At 39.5% G+C, this 23,576-nt stretch overlaps 1 protein-coding gene across 1 annotated transcript in view; it reads left to right on the top strand.

The window, feature by feature from the left end:
• nlgn3 (neuroligin 3) overlaps positions 1-17,537 on the top strand; it is a gene marked incomplete in the record, with an annotated part of 94,968 nt that extends 77,431 nt beyond the window's left edge. Inside the window, 2 exon segments of the mRNA NM_001177474.1 lie at positions 1,340-2,129; positions 16,700-17,537. Of these exon segments, the coding sequence (NP_001170945.1) occupies positions 1,340-2,129; positions 16,700-17,537 (1,628 nt within the window).
• Positions 17,538-23,576: the final 6,039 nt, after the last annotated feature.

Genomic DNA, 23,576 nt, shown 5'->3' with positions numbered 1-23,576 from the left:
TGTTGAAAAGAGCATTACATCAGTGTTTTTCAACCATTACGCAGCGAGAAATCAACTTGTGTGGCGAGGGATATTTTCCCATTTCCCCTTTTTGGTCTGAAAACCATTTACCATTGGTTGGTGGTGTGCCTTGGGATTTTATTAAGGAAAAAGTGGATCAAAAACGGTTGAAAAACACTGCAATACAGGAAGGAGCAAGTGGACACAATTCATTTGATCCATTTTTGAGCTTGTTTTTTGCCTTGAAGAGCTTATTAAAATGGGGAAATAGGCCAGGAAAGCTTAGAAGACCCTGGTTCAAATTATGGCTTTCTGTTTAGAGTCAGTATGTTCTTTTCTCTGTGCTTAATCCCACAGTCCAAAAGCCTGTTTTCCAGGTTGTTGGGTGGCTTTTAATTGATCCTTCAGACAGAGTTTGAGTATGTGTGGTTGTTTGTCTATTTTTTGCCTGTGAAGGTCCAGCGACCTGAATAGTGTGTCCCCTTTCTTTGTCTCACGATAGCTGGGATGGGTTCCAGCAATCCTTGTGACCTTATTCAGGACAAAACATGTGTAGAAAATGGGAGGATGGATCATATTTGGAACATTTCCAGTGAGATCAATTTAGAGCTGAGCATGGTAAACCACCACCTTTCAGTCAAAAGACACAGTTTCAATTTTAGGTCAAATAAAAAAATACAACATTTTGAAGTTGCTCACATTTGCCCCAATACTGACATTAGTGATAAATCAAGCCTCAAGGGCAAAAAAAGAAGGTGGGTCATTTTAAATAGCCTAACTCTTGAAACAACTGTTTAGTGGTTGCTTAGTGAAATTCAACTTGTTCAAAGAAATGCAGAACTTAAAATATCCATATTTTGGGTATCACTTCAAGTTTTGGACTTGTTTGGATTTTGAAAATAAAATATCTCATGGAAATGGACCATGTCAAATGTTTGGTTTGATGCTTAACCCTGTTTGCACCAAAAGCCTTTTGACCCACACTGACAACGTCTGCTCCTAAAATATGCAAGTTTGCTTCCAAGAACAAGTGGAGCCATGGTTGGAGGAAGAGAGCATGACAGAGTGCTGTTCCTCCCTCTGTTTGTGAGCTTTTTGTGAGACCAGGCCATCTGCACGTTTATTATCACAGCACTGAATCCATTAATGTTCTGTATGGCAATAAGGACTTGTTCAGCCGGCCTTTGTTTTCTTATCTCCAGTGTGGCTGACAGGCAGCTTTTGATCATGGCAACAAGAAAAATTACAACTATCATGTAATGTACTGAATAACTGAATTATCATAGTTAATGGTGACACAATAAACATTATCCTATCTGTTCTCTGTATCCTTGTACAGGTCTGTTCCACAGAGCTATCATTCAGAGCGGGTCGGCCCTTTCCAGCTGGGCGGTGAACTACCAGCCAGTCAAGTATACGCGCCTTTTGGCAGAGAAGGTGGGCTGTAATGTCCTGGACACTTCAGACATGGTGGACTGTCTGAGGAAAAAGAGCTCCAGGGAGCTGGTGGAGCAGGACATACAACCTGCAAGGTATCACGTGGCCTTCGGACCTGTAATTGATGGTGACGTTATCCCGGACGACCCAGAGATTCTGATGGAGCAGGGTGAATTCCTCAACTACGACATCATGTTGGGGGTTAACCAGGGTGAAGGGCTGCGATTTGTGGAAAATGTGGTGGATTCAGAGGACGGCGTGTCTGGAAATGACTTTGACTTCTCTGTATCTGATTTCGTGGACAGTTTGTATGGGTACCCAGAGGGAAAGGACACTCTAAGGGAGACCATTAAGTTCATGTATACAGACTGGGCAGACAGGGACAATCCAGAGACTAGACGGAAGACACTGGTGGCTCTGTTCACCGACCACCAGTGGGTTGAACCATCAGTGGTGACTGCAGATCTCCATGCTCGCTATGGCTCACCAACATACTTCTATGCCTTCTACCATCACTGCCAGAGTCTGATGAAACCTGCATGGTCAGATGCCGCCCACGGGGATGAGGTGCCATATGTCTTTGGAATTCCCATGATTGGTCCTACTGACCTTTTCCCATGTAACTTCTCCAAGAATGATGTCATGCTTAGTGCTGTTGTCATGACATATTGGACCAACTTCGCCAAAACCGGGTGAGTGCATTTTATTTGTTCAATTTATAATCATAGTCATTTTGGATATTGGTTCTAGACTTTGAAGAAACAGGATTACTTCTGGTTTCAGTGTATCGTCTTGACATCTGCCCAAACTTCATCAAAATAAGTTATTATATTGGTGCAGCAGACTGCATGACACTTTCTGCATGTTTCCCCCATCCTGACTTTGAGATAAAATCAATGAAAATGTAGTCTGGACCCATGGGGCCCAAACTCCAAGGGGCTAAAAAGGAAGTAGCAGATAGAAGTACAAGAAGCTCAAAGCAAGAGTTGGTAGCAATTGTTAAATCCTTGTTTGGAATTAGCAAAGAAGATTGTTCAAGTTTCTATCAGCATAATTCTCATACTCAACTGTGTTACTCATATCAAAAATAATGTTGCTTAAAGAGAATTTAAAAAAAAAAACTCTCCATCAGAATAAGATTCATTGCCAAAAAGCATTGGGGGCACAAAGAAAAAATCTACCAAAGGAAAAAAAAAACCTGTCTCTGGGCTTTTGTTACAGCTTCCTGATAGATCAGAGTTGAGATGAAGCACAAAATTGTTGGTTTACCCAAAGTCTTATATACTCTATGGTCATGAGATGTGCTTTCAAAATTCTATTACTGTTCTGCTGCCGGACTCTCAAGTGGGGAAATGTTCCGGAGCTCAAATATCACAGAGGATCACATGGTGGAGATTTCTCTCATGCAAAATAAAATGAACCTGTTGAGCAGATTTAGGTACTTGATCAGGTGCTTCCAAAGTAAGACATTTCCCACCAGAACAATATTCAAAAGTCTCTGTGTTCCTTCAGGTGAGTTTGGAAAATTATCAAGAGGAAGGTCTTCAAAGACCATTTCCCCAATAACTGTAGGTGGTAGAAACTAGAATGTGTGCTGGGTATGTTTTTATGGGGTAAGATAACTATCAAAATGAAACGTAGACAAAGTTGTGCACAAATTAATACTTTTTGCACAAAAAAAATCAATACAAAATTTATTTTTACATTTAATATGTCTGTTGTGAATAGAATTTTATTTTGTTTTGAAAACAACGTTTCTTTGAGAGAGAGAAACTTTATTGTCACTATTTTTGAATATAACAAAATGTTGTCACATGGGGGGATGGGGGAGGGTCATGCTTGCTCAATGAGTCTCTTGACGGCCATGGGAAAGAAGCTTCTCCTCAACTTGTTTTTGTAACTGAATCTGCCAGAGGGGAGATGGGTGAATATGGAGAGTCCTAGGTGGGTGGGGTCATTGTAGATCTTTGTGGCTCGACGGAGGAGCCGGGCCGGTGCAGCTGTTTTCTTTCTCAGATTGAGAGCAGCTGGTGTACCACACCGTACATCCGTAGGTCAGGACACTCTCTACTGTACATCGGTGGAAGTACTTCCGCAGAGAAATGAGGAGCTATGTCTTAAATGAGAAATTCCCCCTGTTACATTACTGTCATAAATATGTCACGAACTAAGTGCACGTATGTACTGAGGCTCATTTATGTAACCAAAATAGAATTGAACTATATTGATGCCACTGCAGGGAAATTAATGTTACTTACTTAATTCTGTTGAATTATTGAAGTTCTTGTTGTTGCCAAGTGACGAAAGCTGTTCGTGTAAACAATTCACCCGTAGACCATTTCAGACCCAGAAATGGTGGAAAATGGTGCAAAAAACAGTAGCAGACATACCACTACACTTGTTAAATGTAAAAAAAGAGAAAAATGAAACAAAAACCGGTAAGCTAATTTGGGGTTAAAGGACATAAAAGCCTACCACGACGCCATTAAAAAAACGTCACGTCACTAGGATAAAAATACCAAATTTTTTGTCTTTTATTGAAATTACTTGCTAACATATGGCAGGATTGTTTTGTTTTAGCTTTATCAGCATAGCCCTGAAGTTATATTATATATATATATATATATATATATATATATATATATATATATATATATATATATATATATATATATATATATATATATATATATATATATATATATAATTTTTTAAAACCATATTATTATATTAATTTTCATTAAACTTTGGTATCTCTTGTTTATGACATCACTGCTACAACGTGAAGGTCGCTGACTATTTGCTTTGACCAATGATCTACACAAAAATATAATAAAGTCATGCTAAATACTAAAGTCATTCATAAAACATGCAAACTGTTTATCATTGCCTTATTTATTTACTAGGTAATTTTGACTTTTGCTTTCTCTTCCATTTTGATATAAACTATTGACCAAAAAATGTAATTTCAATCATTATAAAAAATATGTGGCACCACAATGAGAAGCCACTTAGCTGAAATAATGACCTTGGCTTCACTCCACAGCAAAGGGCTTGTGATTGTAATTGATAGGTTCAGATTATTAACAAACACCAGATTGGCCATCTAGGGAAAACCTGCATCTCCGAGAGCTGGCACAGATGATGTTTTAACACCAACCTCCTACAAAAACGTTTTTGCAGCCAAGCCACAAGCGGTCTCACAGCTATAATCTCGTGGGAGGAGAGATATTGCAGAAGGACAGCAGTCTGCACATGACTGTCCTACAAACTGTAAGGCATAGCTCTCTAAAAGCACACAGTGAACCTTGCTCTCACTTTTTTTAAACAGTGGAAACAAAATGTCAAACCCCAAACTGTAAGGCTTTTACAGACCACCTTTGGGGGTTTGGGACATGCTGAAGTTGCCTTCAGTTGTGTTATAAAAGGATGTCAATGCTTCTCCTGGTATGTGACCTGGACAGGTACTATCTGTCAGATGTGGGGAAAAAGTCTGCCCTTTGACCCCTTTTTTGGAATAAAAATTCAGTTAGAGAAAAGAGGAAAGAAGCTGCTAAATTCTGTGAAAGTTTTCTCATCTTTGACCATGGCTTTGCTCTCTCCTTGTCCTGTCTATAATTTATAGTTGACCTTCCTGTCTGTTCCTCTGTTCTGTCCGATGGAGATCAAATCTTTTTTTTAATCAATAATTCACCTAAAAAGTGACAAACTGTATATTTGGCCATGGCAAGTTGAACTAAATTAATGCTTCCAGTTGGATATCAAAAAATAATGTTACATTTATTTTTTATGTTATATTCTTACTGCAGGAAACACTTTTTTTCTCTGAGGATAGATTTGAATTCTCAACAAACTGGCTACAAAAAAATTATCACCACAAAATATTATCAAAAACTTCACTTGGTTGAAGAGTCTCCTTTCAGGATTGCTTTTGTGCTCAATTTGGGTTCAACACCATCCTAACTATTCTGTCTTTCAGTAAATACAAAAAATACCATGTACTCTGAATAATCCAGGGGTATACTGTCAATATTTTACCTCTTCTCAATCCTACATCTAATCAAATTTCTCTGAGAAAATGGTAGCAAACTTGATTTTAGTAAAATTAATCATGTCAAATTCTTTTTCTGCATTTCTTTAGGCTTTTTTGGACAAATTTGTGCTGTTTTTAAACTAATAACAAAAACAATCAATGTATTCATCAGAAGCAAACAACAGCTGGTTCATCAAAATCAGAGCAAGTTTGAGATAATGTATGCATGCTGCAGGAAACAAAGCAAACCATATTATTCCCATCTGTTGAGATCTGCTAAGTAAATGCAAGACTAACCCTATAGTGGTGGTTCTGCCTTCTGAAGTCAATAATTGAGTTGTTTCACCTGACAGACTCTTGTATTGACTGTTGGAAAATTCATTGAGGTATTCTAAGCCCTGGCTGTACACACCTAAAAAAAGCTTTATTTAAATGGTGTATTAACGGTCCCCCTTACGTTTTGTAAGTCCTGTTTGTTGTACACAGCTAAACGATTAAAAGGAATATGATTCTGAGATTTAAATTGAAATTAATTAAATCAAACTTTATTTATAAAAAGTGCTTATCTAACTTTGCGCAGCTCAAAGCGCTTTACAATTAGAAGCAAAACCATACAGAAATGAAATGAAAACTTAACCCCCCACCCCATCTCCTCCTTTAACATATACATACCATGAACCCACACTTCTTAAGGTACATTCTAAAAGAAACCTAAGGCTTGGCTCTGCTGTGAGGAAACAGTATTTTGGAAATCTATTTTTACCAGGAGCCTCCTCAGCAAAGGGGTACACTCCACAGCCGTAAGGCTGCAATGTTGGACCCCAACCGTCCCATCAAGGGCAACAACGACGGCAACGACCCCAGACCAAACTGGCAACCCCTGGCACAAAGGATCCCGACATGGAAACACTGGGGCTAAAATCATATAAATTTCCTCAAACTGAAAAAAGCAAACATTTAAATTACTAAGCTGTTTTATAAAATCACTGTCGGAATTTAATTAACCCTTGTGCTATCTTAGATGACCCCACCCTTGCATTGGAGTGTTATTCCTACCATGACAAAGGTGGATAAAGGTGGAAAGATTTCATGTAATCAATGGACACCAGTGAAGATCACAAATCATTGAAGAAAAAAGGTTCAGTGCACTGTCTAGTGGGTCTAGATGACCCAACTCCTAATGTTAAAGTGTCTAGGATAGCACAAGGGTTAAGCTAGAGATAACTGGCCAGTATATTTACTGAAATCGTTGCTGAAGATTTTGAACATTAATCTCCCTGCCTTTCAAGAGCCTCTGCACGGCAAAATGAAGAAGAAGCAGCAGAAAAAAGGGAAGCTTCAAAATGAATAGTAAGGGACAAAAAGGGCATTTTTCAACAGAGACATTTTTTTCAAAGGTGTTTATTTGCCTGGACTTCTTGGGTCTTGGGCTGAAAACCTGAGACATATTGAATCTGAGGAAGATTAAGTGTACCTGTAGAGTGTGCACAGCCATCTTCGTGCTGCTTGGATTGAATATGTGTGCATGGCTGCCTTCCTTTTTGTGCTCTCGGCGTGTACAGTTTCTGTGTCTGTGGGTCCACAGTTGGGAATGCTGACCATATTCCACTGTGCCAGGGCCCGAAAGGGGGGCATATCAAAATTCCTGCCCTCTGTTTTATTGATCCCTTCAGCCTAGGTCCAGTCGATCACTCGTGCCCCGAGTGACTCCCTCCCCACTGTGCTCAATTTCACCCCCACCCATCACAGAGCATGGCCATTTTTTCTGACTACTGGTAATCATTTCTAACAACTTAAATGAAATTTGACAAACCCTGTTACCAGAGTGGTATTGATCCCACCCTGAAGAGGATGTTGTCTGGAATCTTGTTCTGTTTTTTCTCTGTCTGTCTCTAAATCATCTACCGTCCAATCAGGGGACATTTATAAACAGTGATCTTGCCACAGGAACTTTGAACCACTAATAGCAGACTTCTTTAGATGAACTGATACAATTTTTTTTTCGGCTCCAAAAAAACACAAAGCTCCATCAGTGATGCTCAGATCACACAGCAGTCCCCTCTGCCTGGAAGACATCCATTTCAACACAGTTGCAGAGGCAGATTTAATTCATTGGTTATCTATAATAAATACTGTTCGCTGTTAGAGAGAGACAGTAATTCATTTTAATTAGAAAGGCTTTAGGTCTTAAAGTTGTTCTGCTTATATAATGAATCACTTCGAGCATGGATGTGTTTTTACTCAAAGATTTACGGTGGCAACAAGATTCTACACAATGCCAGCTGTGAACCCCGACCTGACCTTCATCCTTGTAAATAAAATACTCTCAAATCTCTGAATTGTTGACAGTGGAAAGGTTTTTCTTTCATTTAATAGCAATGACTAAAGATTAGAGGCAGAACACCAAGAGGATAAACTTTTGATCGTTTCCTGCTCATGGTGGGACGCATTTATCATATGCTGTCATTTTAGCTCTACTCCAAAGAGATTAGTCTATAAACTATCAAGCACTCAAGAGGTAAAGAGGATAAAATTAAAGGTAGACTTTTTTTATGCACCATCCTATGCATAAACTCTTTAAAAGGGGTGATGATGCCTAACTTCTGATGGAAAGGAAGTTTCTAGTCTTGTCTGACATTTAATTAAGTTTAAAACAGACGAGCACAGAAAGCTTGAAAAAAAAAAGTCAACACATTGTGATTCAGTGGAATTGAAGCCATAAAGGAGGCTATGACAATACAGCAGCAGCTCTGCCGTGCGAGTGCAGAACAATATTCAAGAGCAGAAAATTAGCCTTTGAAGTACTTTTGAAGAGGACTAGCAGGGAAGTAGTCTTCACCATCTGCACAAGTGTGGCCCTGCAAGCTCAGGGCTGTGATGAACACATGCTTCATCCTACCTCTCCCTTCTTCACTCCTCAACATTCATTCTTCATCTCAACTTCTGAGACTCTAAAAGATGGAACAATGTCTGAAGTCTTTTCTCCTCTGAAGCCTGTGGGATCTTTGAAATCATCTTCACCTTCAAAGACTTTTTAGTTAAGCTGTAGTGGATTTTTGGCTGATTGTGTTGGAGAAAGAAACGTTTTTTCAAGCAGCACCATAAGCCTGTTATTACTTTTGGTTAGATTTTTTTTAAACCTTTATTGTCACAATTTTTGGATATTGGTTTTTAGGCATTGCTATTCCACTACCACGTGAATAAATAACTCTGACATTAATTAAAAGCCAAAATGTTACTGCAAATACTACCAAAATGAAATTCGAGTTCTGCAATCCCACTACTAATAATTAAATGAATCCTACTTTAGATGAATGCAAAAGAACTAAACGACAGCATGACAGACGTGAAACGTGACAAAACTGAAACATGGCGTAGACTGACATTATGAGAGAGCGTTGTGTACCTTTAAAAATGCTTTGACATCAGTAAACCCAACCAGATTGAATTCATATACAGTATAAGGCACTCCGGGTTATAAAGCGCACTGTTGTGTGAAAAGTAACCAGATTAGGCGGTGTACTCAATTGAATATAACCTAATGAAAATGATTTGGAGAAAAAAAAACTGTAGGTTGCAAAAAAAAAAACACACCTAATCCCAAAAAGTCAAAATGAACACAATACACTTACATAAGAAAAGAAAATCCTCAGGTGAGGAGCAACAACATGGATTTAGAAAAATATTAATCTAAAGTAGAAAAACAAAATCTGAGGTGTGAGTAACAAAAGTTTATGGAATTCAAATGCAGAGAGTTAAAAAGGAAAATCTGACAAAACACACAAGCTCAGAGCTTTTCAAAATAAAGTCACAAAGAATTTAGAATGCAAAATCCATTAAAAAAAAGCAGAACGAGCAAAAAAATGGAACATTTAGGACTAAAAAAGTATAACTACTGATAATTCCCACAGTTTTACTTGGATCAACTTAATCTGTAGGGATACCATGGATTTTAGTCAATCCAAAGGGAGACATTTAATCACTTCCTGTTTCCCAAACTGGTCATCCCCCCCAAAAAAAGTAAAAAGTGTTCTCTTTACATGTTTTCAGTTCTTATATGCTCAGATTTGGAAACTAATTAAATACCATAGTTCTCTTTTAGACCATATTAGGGGATATAAATCTCTCCTCTAACCCAATCTGGCTTGAAAGGACATACTTTTAATTAAGACCCAGCTGAATTCCCTTTGCCTTCTCGTCTTGTCCAGCCATCTTGCCTCTCTAAAGCAGCTCTAAAGCAGCTCTTGCACCCCCCCCCCCCCCTCCTTCCAGATGTTCCTAATGAACTGACCCAGATTGCAGCCCGTCTCCAAATCGGCCATACAAACCTGTGGCACAACGTGAAGACACTTGGGCTTCATGTCAACAGCGTGTATCAAGGCGTTATTCTCCCAAAGCTCTTCCTGTCCTTGGCTCTCATGTGTTATTTTTACAGGACAAATCCCTTCACCGTGCCCTTCTTTTCCCTCCCTTCAGTGTCAGTGAAGCATAAAAGCATACACAGAGTGCACACTGTCAAATCTTCTTAGCGTGTGCACTTGTGTGCCTTTAAACTCTGAGGCCATTCTTTCCGGAGAGTTAGGATTGTTTCGGAGACAACAGATTTACTCGGCTGCGTGATTTACTTTTCTGGCTGCTGGATTTGTTCTAGTATTGACAAGCACAATTGAGCGACACTTTAATGGCATCACAATTTTTTTCAGACCAGCGTATTCTGAAGTTTTACTGCAAATGTTTCACTTCCTCTTCAAAAAAAAAAAAAAGACTTAAAAAACAAAAACAAATGTCAGCATGCTGACAACGCCCTAGCAGGACATTTCAAGAAGAAACGGAATGATGAGAAGCCAAGAAAACATCAATCGTCATAGGTCATTAGTGCTACACATGTTTTAGTCTTCTCACTTTTTCCTGTGGTTCGCTTCCTCTCATTTCCCCTGCTTTCCTTTTGAGCAATGCCACATACGAGGCCATTGAAGCTCTGTCATGTTTAGAATTTTTCTTAGCGCTCCCTGCAGCTCCCTCTCATTATTTTCATTTGATTATTTTTTCACACTTTTAACATTGCAGTAGAAAAAAAGAACATCTTCCTTTACCTTGAAACATCTGAAAATATGATGAACAATGCTGCCAGCTGCTTTTTTTGTTTGTTTGTTTTCCTTCTGCTTGTCAATCAAGTGGGCTGCTCTGGGGGATTAACAGCACTTAAACATCAACTGTGTCACCTATGTGACCTTGCTCCTTTGCACCACTCATCACTGACCCCACTCATCCTTCAGAGTACACGCAGTTCTCTTTAGTCGCTTGGTTTAGAAAGTCGAGCTGTACAAATACTCGGTTAATAGTTTTGCATATATGGAATGGCGCTGCCACATGCCTACTCCATTAAACAGCCATTCACTTGATAGGAGATTTGTAGCCAATATCCTGATTTGCATTAGAGAAGGTAAGGAAGTGGTGTGGCTTGTTACAGGGCGAGCATGCCATTGATTGTGTCCACCCTGTGTGCTGAATTTAATATGAGGGGGGTGGCAGGATAGAGGAGGAGGACAGTTCATCTGCATTCATACCTTGATTGTGAGACTTAAGCCGGATATTTGAAATTCAGCTCTGATTATTTTTATTTATGTATTTAAAAATCTACAGTCATATTTCATATTTCCAAGAGTGCATATTTGATTTTTCTTTTTTTTTTTTTGTAAACGAATCAGTACCAACCATAATAAGGAGTCCAGGAGCTGTGTCCTCCTTTGGCTTCCACTCACCACAAGGTCACAGAGCCTCACCCTGCATCAATTAGCCTGCTACCCAATGCTGCCATTTATTATGAACCATGCATCACTCAGCCTTGTGTCGCAATGTGTAACCAGATATAATATAGAAGTTGAGCCTCACGATTTGCCAGGTCAGTGAGGAAGATACCCCAATACGTGTCCCTATAATAAAGTTTGTTCAGTGCCTTAAATATACCCTAAATGCAAGGATGGCCTACAGCGCTGAATTACTTTGTGTAACCAGGTAGGTTAATAAACAACTTCAGGGGATGAATTTGTTACACAAGAGTATCAACAGCACAAAAAAAACGCGTTTGCAGTTTCTTAAAACTAAATCTGTGCCGCTAAATTAATACACCGAGAAGCTATACTACTCCGAGACGCTACATTCAGATTAGGATTCAAAGACCCTGAGTGCAGTGAAAATAGATTCTTGTCTTCTGCCTTAGGGCACCTAAATGTGTCTTTTCAGATTTGGTGATGGCTAGGTCTATGATCACTCAAGCGCCTCAAATTACATCAGGATGAAAAGGGGAAGGAGGTACATGGGAAAAGAAAAAAGGGAGAAAAAAAGAAAGAAAATGATATTCATTCTTCCCCTTTATCTACCTTTTACATCAGTGCTTGCAGACAGACCTTGGAATACCAAATGAGTTCAGCTCCCAGCCTGCCACATGTAGGGAGAGATGAGAGCCAGGAGTCGTATGCGTCGTATAGATTAGCCATTTAATGCTAACGCTACAGAGAACATTTCTGCGTGTCAGCAAGGAGACACGTGTTTCATCACCTCCCTGGATCTGTCAGTCATTACTCTTGGATGGAAAATGACATCAGTGCGCCATGAGGTATCACAAATAAAGCATCAGTTGCAGATACAAACACAATGGAGCTCTTGATCCACAAGTTAAGGTTAGCATGGGTCAACAAGTCATCTAAAGTGGAGGCGCAGGGGTCCTGAAAAAGATGAAAGCCGTCGTTTATAGCTGAACAACCATGTGAACACATCAGAGGAAATCTGGAAGGCTGTTAAAATGCCTGCTTTTATGGGTGTAATATCCCTCACCTGCTTGTCCAACCGTCGCTTTACTGACCATCCGAGCTATAGGGTAGGCCTCAAAGGAGCTACAAGGGAGCCCAAATGCCGTAGTTATGGCGGATACACAACAAGCTGCGTCATGTAGCACATAAGGAGCATGTGCACTGAGCATGGTTAAGATATATTAATGTATTTAAGAGCTTTGACACCCGAGCCTGTTTTTAATTTTGCTGTAAAATCTTATGATTGCGGCCAGGCTCAAGAGCAGGCAGTCATATTAAATCTGAGGTACTTTAGGCACATGAGATGAATGTGACACACTGACCCCACCCCGTTCCATTTTAGCTCAGCAGAAGCTATTGGACAGTTTAGGCTAATGTTTAAAAAGCTTTCATCTGCTCAAACACAGCTAACATTGTAAAATTCTGAACACATTTGACACATATAATTTTATATTTTTTAATGGGCCAAAAAGCTCTTTACAGGCCAATTTTATAAATATTTAAAGTCTCACTCTGATCATCTTTTGATCTGTTTTCAAAGCTTACCCAGTGGTCTTTTAAATATGATTATGCCCTTTTTACCCAAAATTGAAAAACCTGTCTCGTTGTCTTGGACATACTCTCCGCAGAGCAGCAGGAGTTCATGAGGAATTCACCTCGGAGTTGTAGGCAGAGTGAGCCCGCCCCCACTTCCCATCACCCATTCTAAACATGCTCTTTCATTAGCTTACAGTCCCGTACAACCCTAACCTAATATTACCAGCGCAATAAAAATGATGAGAAACCTTGGAGATATGCATCTATGGAGTTGTGAGACTGATGCCAGTTTGGACATCACAGCTACAACCTCTTTTTGATATCATTTTTTTTTGTTTCATTTGCTCCTGAGTAGCAGCGATTTCAATAAAGAAATACTCAGAAATGCAGTTTTAAGTTTAATTTTCTTTTATATGGCCTCCATCATCAGAAAAGGGCCACAAGAACACGTAAAAAAAAAAAAAACAACATTATTTCTATCAGAGTGGGTCTTACATTTTTTCCATATAACCCTTGTGCTATCCTAGGCACTTTAACGTTGGGAGTTGGGTCATCTAGACCCCACTAGACAGTGCACTAAACCTTTTTTCTTCATTGATATGTGGTCTTCACTGGTGTCCATGAATATTCATGAAATCCTCTCCACCTTTATCCACCTTTGTCATGGTAGGAATGACATGTCAATGTAAGGATTAGGTCATCTGGACCCCATAGGAAAGCGCAAGGGTAAACCTTAAAAAATTAGTTATTTTTGCTGTCCCCTTATGGTTTGATATGAATTACACATTGTTTTTGAATCGTGTCCTTGAATGTGCATCATACGATGACAGATATTGTTTTTCACTGCTGCGCTTATAATTATAGCACTGTTGTCGAAGCAAAAGCTTTAAAACTTTGTGATAAAAGCAGCTCAAGGAACTCAACAAAGAACCAGAGGCAGTGACACAGGAAATTTCCCAGATCCCAGAAGCGATCACCCGCCAACATCCCAGTGTCTGATGATACAAAAAAATCCCTAGAGAGCCTATTTCCCTTTTCCAGCAGGTCAGAGCTGCTTTTCAGTCACCAGAGACCCACACTTATTCATTTTATGTTAAGGCTGAATGGTGGTAAATGCTATGCTCAGAATAAATATCTCAGATGCTCAGCACAAAGGATATTGGAGAAAAATATGTCACAAAAATTGATTAATATTTGCACTTCTAAATATAATTGGCCACTTTTGCCGGCTCCTAAAGCTAAAAATCAGCCTAAAGTTAAGTAGTTAAGGGGAAACTGTTCAAAGCCTGTTTACTATTGACTTTGTAACAGTTACCCAACCATATGTGTGTGTAATTAGATAAGGCAGCCAGTTGTTCTCTAATGCAGCAAATCAAATTAACTAAAGATGCCACATTGATTTCTTTGTGTTCCCTAAATTATTCATCTTCACTTGCCCTGAACCAGCCAGCTACCAAAGAGCTTTTCTAACTGAACCGCACCGCCGCCCCCTTTACCCACTGTGCATGCTGATTGTTTTGCAAAATTTTCCCAGATATCTTTGCCATACTTTTACCCATCACACTTCAGCTAATTGACCTTCTTGAAAAGAAGGCGTTTGAAGAGTTTGAGCTCAGAATTTTCTATTAACTGAGACAGCTCTGAACTCCATTTCTGCTGTCATGTTCTTGGGGGAAGGAGACGGAGAGTGAGAAAAATCTGCTTGCAGGCCAGCATGATGGCATGCAATACACCGCTGTACGAATTCACGAGGCACGCAGGCTGCAGACATCCACGTCTCATCCTGCTTCATTGACATCCTGTTCTCTGGCATGTTGCGCTCAGGGAGATCAATATGACCTTACCTTCACCACCCGCTACTTTGAAACTTAATTACTGATATTTGGTGACAAAGTCATCATAGTCTGGCTGTCAATATTCATTGGGGATCATTACGCGCCTAATAAAAGAGGTTATTTACGGGCTGCTCTGCTGACACCAGCCCAGATCCAGGATTCAGCTCCAGTCATCTCAATTTGCTTTGCTTTTTCCTCTCTCCTTCTCCCAGAAGCACTGACCTGAAAAATAAAAATTGACAGCAGAGAAATGAACAGAAAAGGGGAAAAAGGGTGAATTCTTCTGGCACCGCTTTAATTCTCTTAGTCATTTGAAGGTTTTCAGCTTTTTCCCCCCAAAACAATTGAAAATATCTGGAAATAAACTTTTGCCATTTTCGTTAACGACCTCAGAAATCGAAGCTTTTCTGACAAATAACATTAGATTTAGGGCCATGAAAAGGTATTTCATGACATTTAGAAAAAAAAAATCAAAACCTTTTTTACTTTTCCAGCTTCAGTTTATTTTGCTTTCAAGGCCACTCAACTGAGAATCAAGTTTCTTCAGAGGAAATCATTCAGCCGACACCAAAAGCAATAATGTGCTCTGCAGAACTCCCACTTCTGACATTGGACAATAAAAAAGAGTTGTTTGATTGCTGGGGATTGTTATATGTTAATTTATTCAATAAATCAATAGCTTCATTGTAATTGAAATAGCTGGATGTTTGGGCAAAACGTGTTGACCATTTCAAAAGTGAAACAGTGAACCCTGTGGATCAAAAATGGTACAGCCACAGGGAAAACCCTACATTGTTCCTGTGTTCACTCTCATGTGTGCACACTAACACATGCACAACGACACAGCCTTACATTTCCTTTAGGGTCTTGATTAATAGGGAACCCCCTCTTTACACGATTGCGCTGAATGCAAGCGCACACGTGTTTTGGCTTCCCAGAGCAATTAGCTAAGAGACCTCCACCAGTGTTGGATTATCAACAACAAGATTGCTCCTGACGTGAACCGTGAAACATGCTGACTAATTCATATGAGTTTTGTGGGGTTGACTGTCTGGTAATGTAAATAATATAAAAGTGTCGGGGTAAAGGAGAGTGAAACCAACATTTGTGTTCATTAAGAAGAGGCTGAAAAGATGAGAGAAAAAACAAATATTGGGGATACTTAGTTGGATGACATTCACTTCACTAATGTGATGCCTTAGTCACAACTGCCCTAATGGGTGGATACGGGCTGTCGGTGGGAGAAAAATAGACAAAGTTGTTTAGGGCACGCAGGTGGGCCACAGTAAATATTAAAGTTGAAGATCCCTCAGTAGGGTGAAAATGTTCATGCATAATATTTTTTAATGGCATGCTGAAGGCGACGGGTCAAAGCAAACAGTTATAGTACAACAAAGGGTAAGTAAGGGTGAAGCAGGTGAGACGCAGGATATGTGCTCCATGCGCGCCTCTTGGCCATCCCTTGCACGCAGCCTGGCTGTTAGAAATGAGGAAATCAGACAATCAGAGTGTAGTTTGTTTGTGCATCCTATGTATCACCTGCAATGTAATCACCTGTAATGGGCCAGTGCTTGCACCTTACTAACAACTTGAGTGTAGCGTAAGGGCACCGTACAATTTTATCACCCATATGTCATAAGTGCATGTGACTTACAGTATGCTTACAAATACTTCACGATACACACACGACAATGGTACGTTCCATTTTCATGATTTCACTTAAGGTGGCTCCACGAGCCGCAAGGGAACTGTAAGACACACCTGTGTTGTCCTTATGATGTCTACAACCCTCTACAGGCCCGGACAATCTAAAAAACCCACTCTTTCAAGTCAACTCTCATATGGGTGCATGTGACGAAGGCCTTAACTGGAGTTTTTTGGGTCATTGGTTTTTATTGGAGTTGTGCTTTTGCTGCCAATTAATTGCTGTAAGCCCTTTAAGGCCTTGACTTATAAATACACATTTTTGTCTTTGTCTTGTAGCTTCACTTAACTGCTGAAACTTTGGCTTTACTTATTTATCTCCTATATCTCTTTCCTGTTTTTAGGGATCCCAATAAACCGGTTCCCCAGGACACCAAGTTCATCCACACCAAGGCCAACCGTTTCGAGGAGGTGGCATGGTCCAAGTACAACCCGCAAGACCAACTGTACCTGCATATCGGCCTGAAACCCCGCGTGCGTGACCACTACCGTGCCACCAAAGTGGCCTTCTGGAAACACCTCGTGCCCCACCTCTACAACCTACATGACATGTTCCATTACACATCAACCACCACCAAAGTGCCACCCCCAGAGACCACACAGAACACCTTGTCTACCAAAAGGCCATTCAATACCAAACATCCCCCCATGTCACCAGCCTACAACAGCGAGGATAAAAGCTCCTGGAACGATAATGAGGAGGCGGGACCTATTGTCGTGGAGAACCCGAGGGATTACTCCACCGAGCTCAGCGTCACCATCGCCGTCGGAGCCTCTCTACTGTTTCTCAACGTCCTGGCTTTCGCAGCGCTCTACTATCGCAAGGACAAGCGGCGCCAGGACCCCAGCCACGGGCAGCCCAGCCCACAGCGCCAAACCACCTCCAACGACATAGGCCACCACGCGCCTGAGGAGGAGATCATGACGCTGCAGATGAACCAGACCCACCACGAGTGTGAAGCGGGAAACAGCAACGAAGGAGCCCTGCGCTTGACCTCACTCCCCGACTACACGCTCACTCTGCGACGCTCTCCGGACGACATTCCCCTCATGACGCCCAACACCATAACCATGATTCCCAATTCACTGGTGGGCATGCCCAACCTGCATCCATATAACACCTTCACGACTGGCTTCAACTCCACTGGCCTACCGCACTCCCACTCAACCACCCGAGTATAGCTTTAAGGTGTCCAGGGGACAGCAGGTGCAGACGGCATGGGGGAGAAGGCGGCGGTGGCATGTCAGAGGGGGATGAAGGAACGGCAGAGAGGATTGTATTTTACAAATATCACAGGGAAGGGGGAGATTGCAGAGGGAGGGGTCAGTGTTGGATTAAAAAACATGGAGATTCACCGGACTTTCACTAAGTGGAGAAATACTAAGAACTCTATGTGGATGTCAAGTTGTGCAGAGCTGCCAAAATCAAACTACTTCCCTTCTACTGACGAGGAGAAGGAGTCTTTCTGCAGTTTTTTTTCTAAATGTAATCATTTTAAAAGCCTTTTTAAGCAGACTATGGAGAACTCAACCCTTCATTTTTTCTTGAATTCATAACAAAAATAAAGAGAAGTGCTTTTTATTTCCCATCCCCGCCCCCTGCAGGAGTCGCATCTAAAACAATGGCCTCTTCAATATTTGTGAAATGTTTTGAATTGCTTCTTTGTTTGGTTTTATGTTTCAATGCCTTACAAAGCTTGTACTTTTTTGGTATTCTTTTTCACTCTTGAAGACTACTCCACATGGAGCGTGATACAAGCCGATTCGACTAAAAACTTGAGAGACAGAATCCAGAACGGAAATCCAGAGGTTGTGCAGATGTAGAGCTTTTTAAGCTCAATTTGTGCAACTATTTTGTTGTTTTTTTGCGTACCAACACAACAGACATGGGAGACTGTTGTTGTTGGGTTTTTTTTCTTGAGCACTTGTAAAAGTTACTTGTGGTTGACTTCTCTTGCCAAGAGATGAGAAGGAGATAAATACTTTGTTGCTAAGATTGTTTTCTTTAGGTAAAAAGTGTATCTTTTAGAGTCCATTTATCTGTTAAGCTATCAGATATTATCTCCATAAAGGGCACACGCTGCTTGGAGCGCCGGTTGAAGATGATTTCTCATTCCCTGCGTGTGAGCCTGTGTGCCAGCCTGAGATACAGGAGAGGACACATTGTTGGAAAGGGTCGGGTTGCAAGTGAGTGCATGCGGGAGTCCATTCGCCACCTTTTAGTTGTGCGTTGGATTTTTAAGCATTTTTTTATTTGCATTTTTGTTCATATTTGGAATGTGAGTGATTTTATGTGGGTGTGTGTTGAGGTTTTTCTTGGGTTTACCACCAGTAGTGTTTCTGCATTTTTAGGTGTCTGTCTTTGCAGCATAGCACCTTTGTTACTTTGAAAGTTCTAAATGTCTAATTTTGCTTAAAGATTACAAAATAAATCTATAATTTTATGTGTAAGAGAAAAAAAAGTTAAAGATTCAATTGAACTAACTGACATGATTCCATCGACTTTGTAAGTTTCACTTTGAAAGCAGACAGTGGCCTGTTTGCACTGATTAAGCCTACGTCAGTGCACACTTGTATTTCTTTGAATATATATATATATATATAAATATGGGCATACATACATATATGTATAGGGCTTCTATGGAGATATCATTCCCACCTACAAAACCAATTGAAACAGACTCAAAAAAGCACCAACATTATTTCTATGTATTGCTGTTGTCCTTTGAAATATAACAAGCCAAGAACACTCAAGGTGTCTTTGTTAGAGCTCTATATGTATATTTATGTATAAAATATTTAATATTTATTTATGTATACCAGATGCATAAATGCTGATTGTGCCATGTGCCAAAATTGAAATTGTAAAAAAAAAAAAAAATGGAGAATATAAAGTTTCACTAAACTTTTTCCTCTCTTGATCAAAGTTTTTCTGCTCACTTTTTGAAACTTGAAAGTTACAGAAAACTCTTGCAACAAGTGCTGGCATACCCCCAGGACCTCCCCTCACTCATACTCTCTTCTCCTCATCTTTTCTTGTATTTTGCTCAAACCCTGAAAAAAAAAAAACACAGCTCTGGGCCAATCTGCTTGTATTTCACTGTAATACATGCAAAATACTGCTGCAGCAGTGGGAGACTGTGAAAAGATTGCTTTGATGCACTCACACTGCATCCTATTATATGTTAATCTCAGGGAGAAAACTGGATATATTGAGTCTGTGAGTAAAACTGACAATTTCCATTAAACATCTCGCCGCAGCACAGATTGTCTCCTTGCGTTACAGCAAAGTGCAGTAATGCAACCTGAGCAGAGATCCTAGATCAACATAGCAAGTTCTAGATACATGCTACACACTTCAACACTTTTATGAAGGATGCTATTATGGCTCCATCTTGTATTCAATAAGTGGAGAAGCTAAAAAAGCCAGGTGTGCAGTCCTCTCTGCTGATTGTCCATTCTGCAGGAAGAGTTGTTCCAATCTTATACCTTCTGTTATTTTCTTGATCTGTTTTTTTTCTAACCCACAGGCTAAAAAAAGAAAAGAAAAGAAGTTTGGTCAAAATTAGACGGTACAAATTTTACATCAATACGTTTTCTGTCCACAAAAATGAACAAACAACACAACAATTGATATTTTATTTACAAAATTGTTATAAACTGTTAAAAAGGTATAATAAGGGTGCAAAAATTGGTATAAAGTGGTTCTTGATAACGTTTTTTTGTCGTTTTATTTTACACATCCAACCAAACGCTGAATGGATCAAAAAGTGTGACTTACCATCAGCAAACAATTGTGGGCTTTGCATTTCATCTTTGAAGTTTTCTGCAGAGGAGGCGAGTTTTATTTTTCTTTCTTTTTGTGTATTTGCAGTGAAACGATGTGTGACCCATAGAAACAAATCTTCAGATATCATCATCCAACCATCAGGCTCTCTGCATCCATTCGCTGCATGCCATTTCTGAGTTCAGCTCAAGTTTGATCTTCAAAAGAAAAAAAACAGCAGATAACGTCTAAAGGAACAAGGAGTACTTCAGAGTTGGTCAGCTTCGCATAAATGTGAATATGACTCCACAGTCAGTTCCTTTGTGTTGAAGGAGATTCATTATGCAATTTTTTTGTAATACCAGCTTCTGCGGTCGAAGGACTACAGCACCCCTACTCCCTTCTCTCTACACCTTTATTCCTTTCTGACAGTTTTACAAACACCTTCATTGTGTTCTTTTTTGAGATTATTGAGTTTTGCTTTTCATACAAAGGAAAATCATACCCTCAATGGCCCTTAAAAACTTTTTTGTTAAGCACAAAAGACCACAAAGAAAAATTATTGACAATTGTATTCAAAAACACTTTTATTTATCTAGTTTACAGCTTAGCCTCAGACAGTTGGTTCTGGTTCCCTTTTATTAGGTTGTAAAAATCGTTGTAAAGCAGACAGAAGCTCAATTGTCGTTATTGATTACGATGCACCCAAGATGCATGATTTGTTTGTTTGATTGACCATTTTAAATGTTCAAACCAAAGATCATGTTGCTAATTGGTATCTTTTTTTTATTTTTACTAACACTAGATTCTGCTGGTTTATCATTGAGGCAAAATTCATTAACATCCCCCTCCGATCATAGTTTGATCTGTTTTAAAAGTGTTCCCAGTGGTCTTTTATTATGATTATGCCACTTTTATCCCAAATCAAAAAACCTGTGTTGTTTTTTTGGACATAATTTCTACAGAGCGGCAGTAGTTCATCAAAAATTTGCCTCTAAGCAGTGAGCGGGACTATTTTTTCCATAATGCTTTTGTTTACACTCTTTCCCGCTGGCTTACAGCCCCTCACAACCTCATGCTAACATTTCTGGTACAACAAAAATGGTGTGCAATATTGGAGATATACAGCCGTACAGTTTTTAGTCTGATGCCAGCTCAGATGAGGAAAACAAAGACATACATGGATCTACTTGTCTACAGGTAGATGCATCAGAATGGAGCTGGTTTGTAGAGCATACAAAACAACTACAAGCTTTTTTAAACACTACTTTTTTTCCGTTTGCTCCTGATTCACTATTATTTGAATAAGAAAATACTCGGAAATGCAGTTTTAAGCTTAATTTTGCCACAAGAACATGTTAAAAAAATTGTATTTTATTGTATTATATTTTGGAAATTGAACCTCCAAAATAAAGTTGGGTGACCAAAGAAACAGCAGAAAAGGCTTTGCTGCTGTCAGCAAATTATGAAACATAAGTTTCATCCTCTCATCAGAGAACAGTGAATGCAGCATGCTGGGAAAGTAGAGTTCAGCAGGAATCTCCAGATCTCAAATATAAGTCTGTATTTTTGACTTGTTATATTTTCTAATGATACTGATGATATTTCCTTTAACCCTTGTGCTATCCTAGGCACTTAAACATTGGGAGTTGGGTCATTTAGACCCCACAAGACAGTGTGCTGAACCTTATTTCTTCAATGATTTGTGAACCTCACTGGTGCCCATGGATTACATGAAATCTTTCCACCTTTATCCACCTTTGTCATGGTAGGGAGAACATGTCAATGCAAGGGGGGGGTCATCTAAGATAGCACAAGGGTTAAATCAAGTATATTTTTTTCTGTTTATTATCTGTCCCCTTTAAGCATGCATTAAGATTTGACTGTTATTTTAAATACTTTTATCCATATTGGTACATTATTTGTTTTGAACTGTTGATTTACATGTAAAACTGTGTCCAATGGCATTTCTGTTGTTGTTCTTGACATGTTGCAGTTGGATTTACCAAGCTTACATCTTAATCAAAATAGATTTAGTGCATGTGTGTGTATCTGGGGTTAGACTGGGGTAAGGTCCCCACTTTAACATGAACAGTGGCACAGACTTCAAAATTAGGCAGCGGAGTTAAGAGTGAATTTTCAAAAAGGAGAAATGTCATGGGAAGGCAAGTTGTGTCTTACAATTTCCCATATGTGGTCAAAGCTGAGCAGATGTCGCCGAGCATTGGCAGGGAAAGACCTGGTGGCTTCACAGAGACAGTTTTTGATATGCTGCCCTGTGAAAAGACACATAATTAAGCGCTGGCCCACTGTAGAAAGCCAGGAAAACTGCGGCGGTGTGCTGCACAGAGGAAATGGGGTCACACTCATTATGTGAATACCTGAGGGCTTGATCAAATTAGCCTAAATATCTTACAACCAGACTCATCTAAAAGGAAAAGAAAATAGGGTGGGGGGACTTTAAAACAGATACATTTTTTTAAAGTCAATTTTATTAGTGTTTCACTAATCACATCATCCAAAGATGGCCCGGAAAGCACAGATGTGGTAGGTCTCTCTCGACAGCAGCAAAGACAAACCCAGTCTGCGAAATGAATGTGCCAAATCAGATAGTGCCACCCGCTGGGAAAGGTCTGCAGATGTGTGTGTGTGTGTTTCATGTGTATGTGTGAAGAGCTTTACTTCCACCACGGAGAACATGTTATTAATTATATTTCCTCTCACTTCTTTCCTCACCTCCATCTCTCGCTTCCCATTTCACTCTGCCTGCTTCCTCCAGTCGGTGCAAATGTTTTCTTTAGTTCGATTTCTTTTTAACACCTTCACACAAAAACGCACTTTAAGCAGCTCCCTCTCACACAGAGACATTTTGCCCATTACTTCCTCCATCTCTGTTTTGTAAAAACATGATTGCTCAGTCATTTAAAGAATACAGTTTGGAATATTTCTCAGCGAACGGCAATAAATGAACTCACTGACCAAACTTTGAGGTCAACCTTCTCTCCAAGAATAAGAAACTTATGAATTTTGTCAAAAATCTTTGCAAATTTATTGAACAGCTAAATCCAGTCGAGACTATAAAACTCCATCGTCTAACTTTTTATTATATTTGAACTTACAACTTGTGTTTGGAGGTAAATATTTAAATATCAGGGAACACAAAAGAACATTTATGTGACTAAAAAAGAATTTCACAGTGGGTCCAATGCAAAAAGAGGGAGCGTTATTTTTTTTTTGCTAGTTCTAAGCAAATATTTAGAATTTTTGGTAGTTCATTTTGATTGCAGTGACAATAATCTAGTCTAATAAGTGGATATGACTGATGTTAGAACAAAATATGAACACAAATAGGTCCACCTTATAAATCCCCATTAAATCTAAATTTTTAGAACAAAAATCTACATTTTTGTTACAAAGACATTGACAATCAATGCCGGTCTAAAATTCATTGAACT

Source organism: Oryzias latipes, chromosome 10, assembly GCF_002234675.1.
Source record: "Oryzias latipes chromosome 10, ASM223467v1".
In the NCBI taxonomy this organism is placed as follows: Eukaryota; Metazoa; Chordata; class Actinopteri; order Beloniformes; family Adrianichthyidae; genus Oryzias; species Oryzias latipes.
This window is presented reverse-complemented; position numbering and strand designations above follow the sequence as displayed.